The sequence below is a fragment of the Pseudophryne corroboree genome, chromosome 6 (genome assembly GCF_028390025.1).
Source record: "Pseudophryne corroboree isolate aPseCor3 chromosome 6, aPseCor3.hap2, whole genome shotgun sequence".
Taxonomy (NCBI): domain Eukaryota; kingdom Metazoa; phylum Chordata; class Amphibia; order Anura; family Myobatrachidae; genus Pseudophryne; species Pseudophryne corroboree.
The window spans coordinates 79129847-79142214 of NC_086449.1; the positions used below are offsets into that span (position 1 = coordinate 79129847).

The 12368-nt window shown below is 49.1% G+C and overlaps 1 protein-coding gene across 1 annotated transcript in view; it reads left to right on the forward strand.

Annotated features, from left to right (window-relative positions):
- The first annotated feature begins 4608 nt into the window (after positions 1 to 4608).
- The window catches only part of SYCE2 (synaptonemal complex central element protein 2), an 88006-nt gene continuing 80246 nt past the window's right edge, over positions 4609 to 12368 (forward strand). The window contains exons 1-2 of the mRNA XM_063931268.1: positions 4609 to 4727; positions 10707 to 10823. Of these exons, the coding sequence (XP_063787338.1) occupies positions 10717 to 10823 (107 nt within the window). The 5' untranslated portion in view covers positions 4609 to 4727; positions 10707 to 10716. The remainder of the gene's footprint in view (positions 4728 to 10706; positions 10824 to 12368) is intronic.

Sequence of the window (12368 nt, forward strand, 5' to 3'; positions counted from 1 at the left end):
CTTGGCCAATCCGGAACCACGAGTATAGTTCTTACTCCTCTCCTTCTTATGGTTCTCAGTACTTTTGGTATGAGAGGCAGAGGAGGGAACACATACACTGACTGGTACACCCACGGCGTTACCAGACCGTCCACTGCTATTGCCTGAGGGTCCCTTGACCTGGCGCAATATCTGTCCAGTTTTTTGTTGAGGCGGGACGCCATCATGTCCACCTTTGGTTTTTCCCAACGGTTTACAATCAGGTGGAAGACTTCTGGGTGAAGTCCCCACTCTCCCGGGTGAAGGTCGTGTCTGCTGAGGAAGTCTGCTTCCCAGTTGTCCACTCCCGGAATGAATACTGCTGACAGTGCTATCACATGATTTTCCGCCCAGCGAAGAATCCTTGCAGCTTCTGCCATTGCCCTCCTGCTTCTCGTGCCGCCCTGTCTGTTTACGTGGGTGACTGACGTGATGTTGTCCGATTGGATCAACACCGCCTGACCCTGAAGCAGAGGTTTTGCTTGACTTAGGGCATTGTAAATGGCCCTTAGTTCCAGAATGTTTATATGAAGAGACGTTTCCAGGCTTGACCACAGGCCCTGGAAATTCCTTCCCTGTGTGACTGCTCCCCAGCCTCTCAGGCTGGCATCCGTGGTTACCAGGATCCAATCCTGAATGCCAAATCTGCGGCCCTCTAGTAGATGAGCACTCTGCAGCCACCACAGGAGAGACACCCTTGTCCTTGGCGACAGGGTTATCCGCTGATGCATCTGCAGATGCGATCCGGACCATTTGTCCAGTAGATCCCACTGAAATGTTCTTGCATGGAATCTTCCGAATGGAATCGCTTCGTAAGAAGCCACCATTTTCCCCAGGACCCTCGTTCACTGATGCACTGAGACCTGTCCTGGTTTTAGGAGGTTCCTGACTAGCTCGGATAACTCCCTGGCCTTCTCCTCCGGGAGAAAACACCTTCTTCTGGACTATGTCCAGAATCATTCCTAGGAACAGTAGACGTGTCGTTGGAATCAGCTGCGATTTTGGAATATTTAGAATCCACCCGTGCTGACGTAACACTACCTGAGATAGTGCTACTCCGACTTCTAACTGTTCCCTGGATCTTGCCCTTATCAGGAGATCGTCCAAGTAAGGGATAATTAAAATGTCTTTTCTTCTTAGAAGAATCATCATTTCGGCCATTACCTTGGTAAAGACCCGAGGTGCCGTGGACAATCCAAACGGCAGCGTCTGAAACTGATAATGACAGTTTTGTACTACAAACCTGAGGTACCCTTGGTGAGAAGGGTATATCGGGACGTGGAGATAAGCATCCTTGATGTCCAGAGACACCATATAGTCCCCTTCTTCCAGGTTTGCTATCACTGCTCTGAGTGACTCCATCTTGAATTTGAACCTTTTTATGTAAGTGTTCAAGGATTTCAGATTTAAAATTGGTCTCACCGAGCCGTCCGGCTTCGGTACCACAAACAGCGTGGAATAATACCCCTTTCCTTGTTGCAGGAGGGGTACCTTGATTATCACCTGCTGGGAATACAGCTTGTGAATGGCTGCCAAAACTGCCTCCCTGTCGGAGGGAGACTTTGGTAAAGCAGACTTCAGGAAACGACGAGGGGGAAACGCCTCGAATTCCAGTTTGTACCCCTGCGATACTACCTGTAGAATCCAGGGATCCACTTGCGAGTGAGCCCACTGCGCGTTGAAATTCTTGAGACGGGCCCCCACCATATCTGAGTCTGCTTGTAAAGCCCCAGCGTCATGCTGAAGACTTGGCAGAAGCAGGGGAGGGCTTCTGCTCCTGTGAAGCGGCTGCATGGTGCAGTCTTTTTCCTCTTCCTCTGCCCCGGGGCAGAAAAGAGTGGCCTTTTGCTCGCTTGTACTTATGGGAACGAAAGGACTGAGTTTGAAAAGACGGTGTCTTTTTCTGCTGATGTGGAGTGACCTGGGGTAAAAAGGTGGATTTTCCAGCCGTTGCCGTGGTCACCAGGTCCGATAGACCAGCCCCAAATAACTCCTCCCCTTTATACGGCAATACTTCCATGTGCCGTTTGGAATCCGCATCCCCTGACCACTGTCGCGTCCATAACGCTCTTCTGGCAGAGATGGACATAGCACTTATTCTTGATGCCAGGGTGCAAATATCCCTCTGTGCATCACGCATATATAGTAGTGCATCCTTTAAATGTTCAAGAGTTAACAAAATATTGTCCCTATCCAGGGTATCAATATTCTCGGTCAGGGAATCCGACCATGCGACTCCAGCACTGCACATCCAGGCTGAGGCGATTGCTGGTCGCAGTATAACACCAGTATGTGTGTATATACTTTTTAGGATATTTTCCAGCCTTCTATCAGCTGGTTCTTTGAGGGTAGCCGTATCAGGAGACGGTAACGCTACTTGTTTTGATAAACGTGTGAGCGCCTTATCTACCCTAGGGGGTGTTTCCCAACGCGCCCTAACCTCTGGCGGGAAAGGATATAATGCTAATAATTTTTTAGAAATTAGCTGTTTTTTATCGGGGGAAACCCACGCTTTTTCACACACCTCATTTATTTCCTCTGACTCAGGAAAAAATATTGGTAGTTTTTTCTCTCCCCACATAATACCCTTCTTTGTGGTACTTGTAGTGTCAGAAAGGTTCAATGCCTCTTTCATTGCCGTGATCATGTAACGTGTGGCCCTACTGGACATTATGTTTGTCTCGTCACCGTCGACACTAGACTCAGTATCTGTGTCAGGGTCTGTGTCGACCCACTGAGGTAACGGGCGTTTTAGCGCACCTGACGGTGTCTGAGACGCCTGGACAGGCACTAATTGATTTGCCGGCTGTCTCATGTCGTCAACAGTTTTCTGCAAATTGCTGACATTATCACTTAATTGTTTAAATACAATCATCCAGTCAGGTGTCGACTCCCTAGGGGGTGACATCACCAACACAGGCAACTGCTCCGCCTCCACATAATTTTCCTCCTCATACATGTCGACACACGCGTACCGACACACAGCACACACACCGGGAATGCTCTGATAGAGGACAGGACCCCACTTAGCCCTTTGGAGAGACAGAGGGAGAGTCTGCCAGCACACACCCAGCGCTATATATATATATACAGGGATAACCTTATATAAGTGTTATTCCCTTATAGCTGCTGTTATTATCGTTATTTGCTGCCAAAAATGCCCCCCCTTCTCTTTTTTACCCTGATTCTGAAGCAGGACTGCAGGGGAGAGTCAGGGAGCCGTCCTTCCAGCGGAGCTGTGAGGGAAAATGGCGCTTGTGTGCTGAGGAGATAGGCTCCGCCCCTTCACGACGTCCTTATCTCCCGCTTTTCTGTGTAAAATGGCAGGGGATTAAAATACATCCATATAGCCCAGGAGCTATATGTGATGTATTCTGTTTTGCCACCTAAGGTATTCCGTTATATTGCGTCTCAGGGCGCTCCCCCCCCAGCGCCCTGCACCCTCAGTGACCGGAGTGTGAAGTGTGCTGAGAGCAATGGCGCACAGCTGCGGTGCTGTGCGCTACCTTAGTCTGAAGACAGGATGTCTTCTGCCGCCGATTTCACCGGACCTCTTCGTCTCTTCTGGCTCTGTAATGGGGACGGCGGCGCGGCTCCGGTGACCCATCCAGGCTGAACCTGTGATCGTCCCTCTGGAGCTAGCGTCCAGTAGCCTAAGAAACCCGATCCACTCTGCACTCAGGTGAGTCCGTTTCTTCTCCCCTTAGTCCCACGATGCAGTGAGCCTGTTGCCAGCAGGACTCACTGAAAATAAAAAAACCTAACTAAACTTTTATTCTAAGCAGCTCAGGAGAGCCACCTAGATTGCACCCTTCTCGGCCGGGCACAAAAATCTAACTGAGGCTTGGAGGAGGGTCATAGGGGGAGGAGCCAGTGCACACCACCTGATCCTAAAGCTTTACTTTTTGTGCCCTGTCTCCTGCGGAGCCGCTATTCCCCATGGTCCTTTCAGGAACCCCAGCATCCACTAGGACGATAGAGAAACATTATTATGTTTTATTTATAGTTGCCTCCTTAATAATAATCCCCTAACACTAGCCTATGTTGCTGCTTTTAGAGTTTGATAGTACATGCTAGCTATTTTGATGAGTAGAGTACGCCTGTGTTTTGACCATGCCTCCCAACACGACCCTCTCCAGGAGGGACACAATGCTCTGATTCTGGACTTTTCTCTTAATGTGTGATTGCCGGCACCTGTTTTGAACAGGTGAATGGATAAGAAAGGTGTTACAGCACAGGTGATGGCAATCATACATTAAGAGGGAAGTCCAGAAGCAGGGCATTCTGTCCCTCCTGGAGAGGGTCATGTTGCGAGGTATGGTTTTGACTTTAACCTGTAAGCTAAATAAGATATCATACTACAATGGCAGATAGCCGTGACAAGAGTAGAGTAGACTAGTCCACTGCACGTCTATAATTATAATATCAACTTTAATTTATATAATCATGTTGCCCTTCCACTTTGATACGTGAAGCGTCAAGTGCGCAGCGCGCACTGCACTCTATTTTTCCCGCTCAAGGACTGTCGTCGCTGACGCTGAGTATTCATCATGCCGCCACGCCCCTCCATCCTCACAGCCAATGCGCGCACGGCATCTGCTGGCTACGCCCGCCTCACAACTTCTCGACGTTTTCTGCTGCGCTGCTTCTGAAGAGAAGCGTCTTGTACCTCGCACCTCGCGTGTTTCTCCTTATTCTCTTAATAACGAGTATGCAATGAATGTCCACAGCTCACTCGAGCACTTGCTGGCTTACTGATGTGTTTGTGCGTAGTGTCTACCATGTAGCAGACACGTTTTTGTATTGTGTCACAGTTGTGACTTGCGTTGGTGAGGTAGCATGGTGAATGAGGGGTATAAGGTGCAATTACAGAGCTATGAGCCTGGGATAAAAAATAAATCATTATTAGTATCACCAGTAATAAATACACCATGCAGAGGTGTGTATTTCAAAAATAATTTCTCTAACGTCCTAGTGGATGCTGGGGACTCCGTCAGGACCATGGGGATTAGCGGCTCCGCAGGAGACCGGGCACAAAAAGTAAGCTTTTAGGATCACATGGTGTGTACTGGCTCCTCCCCCTATGACCCTCCTCCAAGCCTCAGTTAGGTTTTTGTGCCCGTCCGAGCAGGGTGCAATCTAGGTGGCTCTCTTAAAGAGTTGCTTAGAAAAAGTTTTTAGGTTCTTTATTTTCAGTGAGTCCTGCTGGCAACAGGCTCACTGCATCGAGGGACTTAGGGGAGAGAAGTGAACTCACCTGCGTGCAGGATGCAGCTTCTTAGGCTACTGGACACCATTAGCTCCAGAGGGAGTCGGAACACAGGTCTCGCCCTGGGGTTCGTCCCGGAGCCGCGCCGCCGACCCCCCTTGCAGATGCTGAAGATTGAAGAGGTCCGGAACCAGGCGGCAGAAGACTTTCAGTCTTCATCAGGTAGCGCACAGCACTGCAGCTGTGCGCCATTGTTGTCAGCACACTTCACACAGCGGTCACGGAGGGTGCAGGGCGCGGGGGGGGGGCGCCCTGGGCAGCAATGTATAATACCTGTATGGCGAAAAATACATCACATATAGCCCTTGAGGCTATATGGATGTATTTAACCCCTGCCAGATATCACAAACTCCGGAGAAGAAGCCCGCAGAAAAGGGGGCGGGGCCTATTCTCCTCAGCACACAGCGCCATTTTCCCTCACAGAAATGCTGGTGGGAAGGCTCCCATGCTCTCCCCTGCACTGCACTACAGAAACAGGGTTAAAACAGAGAGGGGGGGCACTGATTTGGCGATATGAATATATATTAAATGCTATAAGGGAGGAACACTTATATAAAGGTTGTCCCTATATAATTATAGCGTTTTGGTGTGTGCTGGCAAACTCTCCCTCTGTCTCCCCAAAGGGCTAGTGGGTCCTGTCCTTTATCAGAGCATTCCCTATGTGTGTGCTGTATGTCGGTACGTGTGTGTCGACATGTATGAGGAAAATGTTGGTGAGGAGGCGGAGCAAATTGCCTGTAATGGTGATGTCACTCTCTAGGGAGTCGACACCGGAATGGATGGCTTATTTATGGAATTACGTGATAATGTCAACACGCTGCAAGCCGGTTGACGACATGAGACGGCCGGCGAACAAATTAGTACCTGCCCAGGCGTCTCAAACACTGTCAGGGGCTGTAAAACGCCCATTTACCTCAGTCGGTCGACACAGACCCAGACACGGACACTGATTTCAGTGTCGACGGTGAAGAAACAAACGTATTTTCCTTTAGGGCCACACGTTAAGGGCAATGAAGGAGGTGTTACATATTTCTGATTCTACAAGTACCACAAAAAAGGGTATTATGTGGGATGTGAAAAAACTACCTGTAGTTTTTCCTGAATCAGATAAATTAAATGAAGTGTGTGATGATGCGTGGGTTTCCCCCGATAGAAAATTATTGGCGGTATACCTTTTCCCGCCAGAAGTTAGGGCGCGTTGGGAAACACCCCTTAGGGTGGATAAGGCGCTCACATGCTTATCAGAACAAGTGGCGGTACCATCTACAGATAGGGCCGTACTTAAGGAGCCAGCTGATAGGAGGCTGGAAAATATCCTAAAAAGTATACACACACATGCTGGTGTTATACTGCGACCAGCGATCGCCTCAGCCTGGATGTGCAGAGCTGAGGTGGCTTGGTCGGATTCCCTGACTAAAAATATTGATACCCTTGACAGGGACAGTATTTTATTGACTATAGAGCATTTAAAGGATGCATTTCTATATATGCGAGATGCGCAGAGGGATATTTGCACTCTGGCATCAAGAGTAAATGCGATGTCCATATCTGCAAGAAGATGTTTATGGACACGACAGTGGTCAGGTGATGCAGATTCCAAACGGCACAAAGATGTATTGCCGTATAAAGGGGAGGAGTTATTTGGGGTCGGTCCATGGGACCTGGTGGTCACGGCAACTGCTGGAAAATCCACCGTTTTTTACCCTAAGTCACATCTCTGCAGAAAAAGACACCGTCTTTTCAGCCTCAGTCCTTTCGTCCCTATAAGAGTCATATCTGCCCAGGGATAGAGGAAAGGGAAGAAGACTGCAGCAGGCAGCCCATTCCCAGGAACAGAAGCCCTCCAACGCTTCTACCAAGTTCTCAGCATGACGCTGGGACCGTACAGGACCCCTGGATCCTACAATTAGTATCCAAGGGGTACAGATTGGAATGTCGAGACGTTTCCCCCTCGCAGGTTCCTGTAGTCTGCTGTACCAATGTCTCCCTCCGACAGGGAGGCAGTATTGAAAACAATTCACAAGCTGTATTCCCAGCAGGTGATAATCAAAGTACCCCTCCTACAACAAGGAAAGGGGTATTATTCCACACTATATGGTGGTACTGAAGCCAGAAGGCTAGGTGAGACCTATTCTAAATCTGAAATATTTGAACACTTACAAAAGTTCAAATCCAGATGGAGTCACTCAGAGCAGTGATAGCGAACCGGGAAGAAGGGGACTATATGGTGTCCCGGGACATCAGGGATGCTTACCTCCATGTCCCAAAAATTTGCCTTTCTCACCGAGGGTACCTCAGGTTCGTGGTACAGAACTGTCACTATCAGTTTCAGACGATGCCGTTGGATTGTCCAAGGCACCCCGGGTCCTTACCAAGGTAATGACCGAAATGAGGATTCGTCTTCAAAGAAAATGGACGACTTCCTGATAAGAACAAGGTCCAGAGAACAGTTGGAGGTCGGAGTAGCACTATCTCAAGTAGTTCTACGACAACACGGGTGGATTCTAAATATTCCAAAACCGCAGTTGTTCCGACGACACGTCTGCTGGTCCTAGGGATGATTCTGGACACAGTCCAGAAAAAGGTGTTTCTCCCAGAGGAGAAAGCCAGGGAGTTATCCGAGCTAATCGGGATCCTCCTAAAACCAGGAAAAGTGTCAGTGCATCATTGCACAAGAGTCCTGGTAAAAATGGTGGCTTATTACGAAGCGATTCCATTCGGCAGATTTCACGCAAGAACTCTTCAGTGGGATCTGCTGGACAAATGGTCCGGATCGCATCTTCAGATGCATCAGCGGATAACCCTATATCCAAGGACAAGGGTGTCTCTCCTGTGGTGATTACAGAGTGCTCATCTTCTAGAGGGCCGCAGATTCGGCATTCAGGATTGGGTGCTGGTGACCACGGAGGCCAGCCTGAGAGGCTGGAGAGCAGTCACACAGGGAAAAAATTTCCAGGGAGTGTGATCAAGTCTGGAGAATTCTCTCCACATAAATATACTGGAGCTAAGAGCAAATTTATAATGCTCTAAACTTAGCAAGACCTCTGCTTCAAGGTCAGCCGGTATTGATCCAGTGGGATAACATCACGGCAGTCGCCCACGTAAACAGAAAGGGCGGCACAAGAAGCAGGAGGGCAGTGGCAAAACTGCAAGGATTTTTCGCTAGGCGGAAAATCATGTGATAGCACTGTCAGCAGTGTTCATTCCGGGAGTGGACGACTGGGAAGCAGACTTCCTCAGCAGGCACGACCTCCACCCGGGAGAGTGGGAACTTCATCGGGAAGTTTTCCGCATGATTGTGAACCGTTGGGAAAGACCAAAGGTGGACATGATGGCATCCCGCCCGAACAAAAAACGGGACAGGTATTGCGCCAGGTCACGAGACCTTCAGGCGATAGCTGTGGATGTCCTGGTAACACCGCGGGTGTAACAGTCGGTGTATGTGTTCCCTCCTCTGCTTCTCATAACCAAGGTATTGAGAATTATAAGACGTAGAGGAGTAAGAACTATACTCGTGGCTCCGGATTGGCCAAGAGGGACTTGGTACCCGGAATTTCAAGAGATGCTCACAGAGGACTAATGGCCTCGGGAGCTAAGAAGGGACTTGCTTCAGCAAGTACCATGTCTGTTCCAAGACTTACCGCGGCTGCGTTTGACGGCATGGCGGTTGAACGCCGGATCCTAAGGGAAAAGGCATTCCGGAAGAGGTCATACCTACCCTGGTCAAAGCCAGGAAGGAGGTGACCGCACAACGTTATCACCACATGTGGTGAAAATATGTTGCGTGGGTGACGCCAGGAAGGCCCCACGAAGAAATTTCAACTAGGTCGATTTCTGCACTTCCTGCAAACAGGAGTGTCTATGAGCCTCAAATTGGGGTCCATTAAGGTTCAAGTTTCGGCCCTGTAGATTTTCTTCCAGAAAGAATTGGCTTCAGTTCCTGAAGTCCAGACATTTGTCAAGGGAGTATTGCATATACAGCCCCTTTTGTGCCTCCAGTGGCACCGTTGGATCTCAACGTAGTGTTGGGATTCCTCAAATCATATTGGTTTGAACCGCTCAAATCTGTGGATTTGAAATATCTCACATGGAAAGTGACCATGCTGTTGGCCCTGGCCTCGGCCAGGCGAGTGTTAGAATTGGCGGCTTTGTCTTACAAAAGCCCATATTTGATTTTCCATTCGGAAAGGGCAGAACTGCGGACTCGTCCCCAGTTTCTTCCTAAGGTGGTGTCAGCGTTTCACCTGAAACAACCTATTGTGGTGCCTGCGGCTACTAGGGACTTGGAGGACTCCAAGTTGCTAGACGTTGTCAGGGCCCTGAAAATATATATATATATATAATTCCAGGACGGCTGGAGTCAGAAAGTCTGACTTGCTGTTTATATTGTATGCACCCAAAAAGCTGGGTGCTCCTGCTTCTAAGCAGACTATTGCTCGTTGGATTTGTAGTACAATTCAGCTTGCACATTCTGTGGCAGGCCTGCCACAGCCAAAATCTGTAAATGCCCATTCCACAAGGAAGGTGGGCTCATCTTGGGCGGCTGCCCGAGGGGTCTCGGCTTTACAACTTTGCCGAGCAGCTACGTGGTCAGGGGGGAACACGTTTGTAAAATTCTACAAATTTGATACCCTGGCTGAGGAGGACCTGGAGTTCTCTCATTCGGTGCTGCAGAGTCATCCGCACTCTCCCGCCCGTTTGGGAGCTTTGGTATAATCCCCATGGTCCTGACGGAGTCCCCAGCATCCACTAGGACGTTAGAGAAAATAAGATTTTACTTACCGATAAATCTATTTCTCATAGTCCGTAGTGGATGCTGGGCGCCCATCCCAAGTGCGGATTGTCTGCATTACTTGTACATAATTATTGTTACAAAAATCGGGTTATTATTGTTGTGGGCCATCTTTTCAGAGGCTCCTTCGTTGTTATCATACTGTTAACTGGGTTCAAATCACAAGTTGTACGGTGTGATTGGTGTGGCTGGTATGAGTCTTACCCGGGATTCATAAATCCTTCCTTATTGTGTTCGCTCGTCCGGGCACAGTACCTAACTGAGGCTTGGAGGAGGGTCATAGGGGGAGGAGCCAGTACACACCATGTGATCCTAAAAGCTTACTTTTTGTGCCCTGTCTCCTGCGGAGCCGCTATATCCCCATGGTCCTGACGGAGTCCCCAGCATCCACTACGGACTATGAGAAATAGATTTATCGGTAAGTAAAATCTTATTTACAATACTGACCTCTGCTACATGCTGTGTGTACACCAAAATAACTTAATTGCTTTGAAATATATTGCACAATTTTGATAGAGGCATCCAGCCTGTATCTGTACATGTGGCTGATGAATTTCATACACATGGATGCAGATATGTGCACATTCACACTGCTTATTTACACATTATTTTCTATCCTTGTCTCAGTTCCTCATAGATGGCTGACTCTGAGGTGGACCACAGAGAGGCGCATGAGGAATTGGTGAATCCCAGTGATGGCAAACCAGACCGGTTGGGCCCATCGTCTACCCAGACTTTCTCCCGGTGAGACTCCAGACACATCCGGAAAAAAATTCAGAAACTTTGTTGTTACTTAGCTTCATTTGTTGTGGAGAATTCAGTTAGCCCCGAGATAATTTACCGCGGGTGCAAAAGGGTGGTACCCTCGGCCTTTAACGCCCGGGGCTATTCAATTACAGCCCCTTTTTCTTGCCTGGTAAGTTACACTGTTAACACACGTTAACCCATAGAAACCGGGAAAAGTTCCCAGACCTGTGTTAACATGGTCATGGCACCCGAAAACAGGCTATTTAGCGTGAAACATCCCCATTAACTGCAGCTGGCGGGCTGCCTTTGGAGCTGATTAACCCTGCTGCTTCAATTTGCCCTCAGTATATTATCGTGGCTAATTGAATTCCCCCTTTCTCTGACGTCCTAGTGGATGCTGGGGACTCCGTCAGGACCATGGGGATATAGCGGCTCCGCAGGAGACAGGGCACAATAATAAAAGCTTTAGGATCAGGTGGTGTGCACTGGCTCCTCCCCCTATGACCCTCCTCCAAGCCTCAGTTAGATTTTTGTGCCCGACGAGAAGGGTGCAATCTAGGTGGCTCTCCTGAGCTGCTTAGAATAAAAGTTTAAGTTAGGTTTTTTATTTTCAGTGAGTCCTGCTGGCAACAGGCTCACTGCTACGAGGGACTTAGGGGAGAGAAGAAAACTCACCTGCGTGCAGGATGGATTTGCTTCTTAGGCTACTGGACACCATTAGCTCCAGAGGGAGTCGGAACACAGGTCTCACCCTGGGGTTCGTCCCGGAGCCGTGCCGCCGACCCCCCTTGCAGATGCCGAAGTTGAAGAGGTCCAGAAGTCCAGAAACAGGCGGCAGAAGACTTTCAGTCTTCATAAGGTAGCGCACAGCACTGCAGCTGTGCGCCATTGTTGTCAGCACACTTTACCAACAGTCACCAACTGTCACTGAGGGTGCAGGGCGCTGGGGGGGGCGCCCTGGGCAGCAATGTATAATACCTTTTTATGGCTAAAATACATCACATATAGCCCTTGAGGCTATATGGATGTATTTAACCCCTGCCAGATCTCACAAACTCCGGGAGAAGAGCCCGCCGAAAAGGGGGCGGGGCCTATTCTCCTCGGCACACGGCGCCATTTTCCTGCTCAGCTCTGCGGTGAGGAAGGCTCCCAGGCTCTCCCCTGCACTGCACTACAGAAACAGGGTTAAAACAGAGAGGGGGGGCACTTATTTGGCGATATGATTACATATATAAAAATGCTATAAGGGAAAACACTTGTATAAGGGGTTGTCCCTGTATAATTATAGCGTTTTTGGTGTGTGCTGGCAAACTCTCCCTCTGTCTCCCCAAAGGGCTAGTGGGGTCCTGTCCTCTGTCAGAGCATTCCCTGTGTGTGTGCTGTGTGTCGGTACGTGTGTGTCGACATGTAGGAGGACGATGTTGGTGAGGAGGCGGAGCAAATTGCCTGTATTGGTGATGTCACTCTCTAGGGAGTCGACACTGGAATGGATGGCTTATTTAGGAATTACGTGATAATGTCAACATGCTGCAAGGTCGGTTG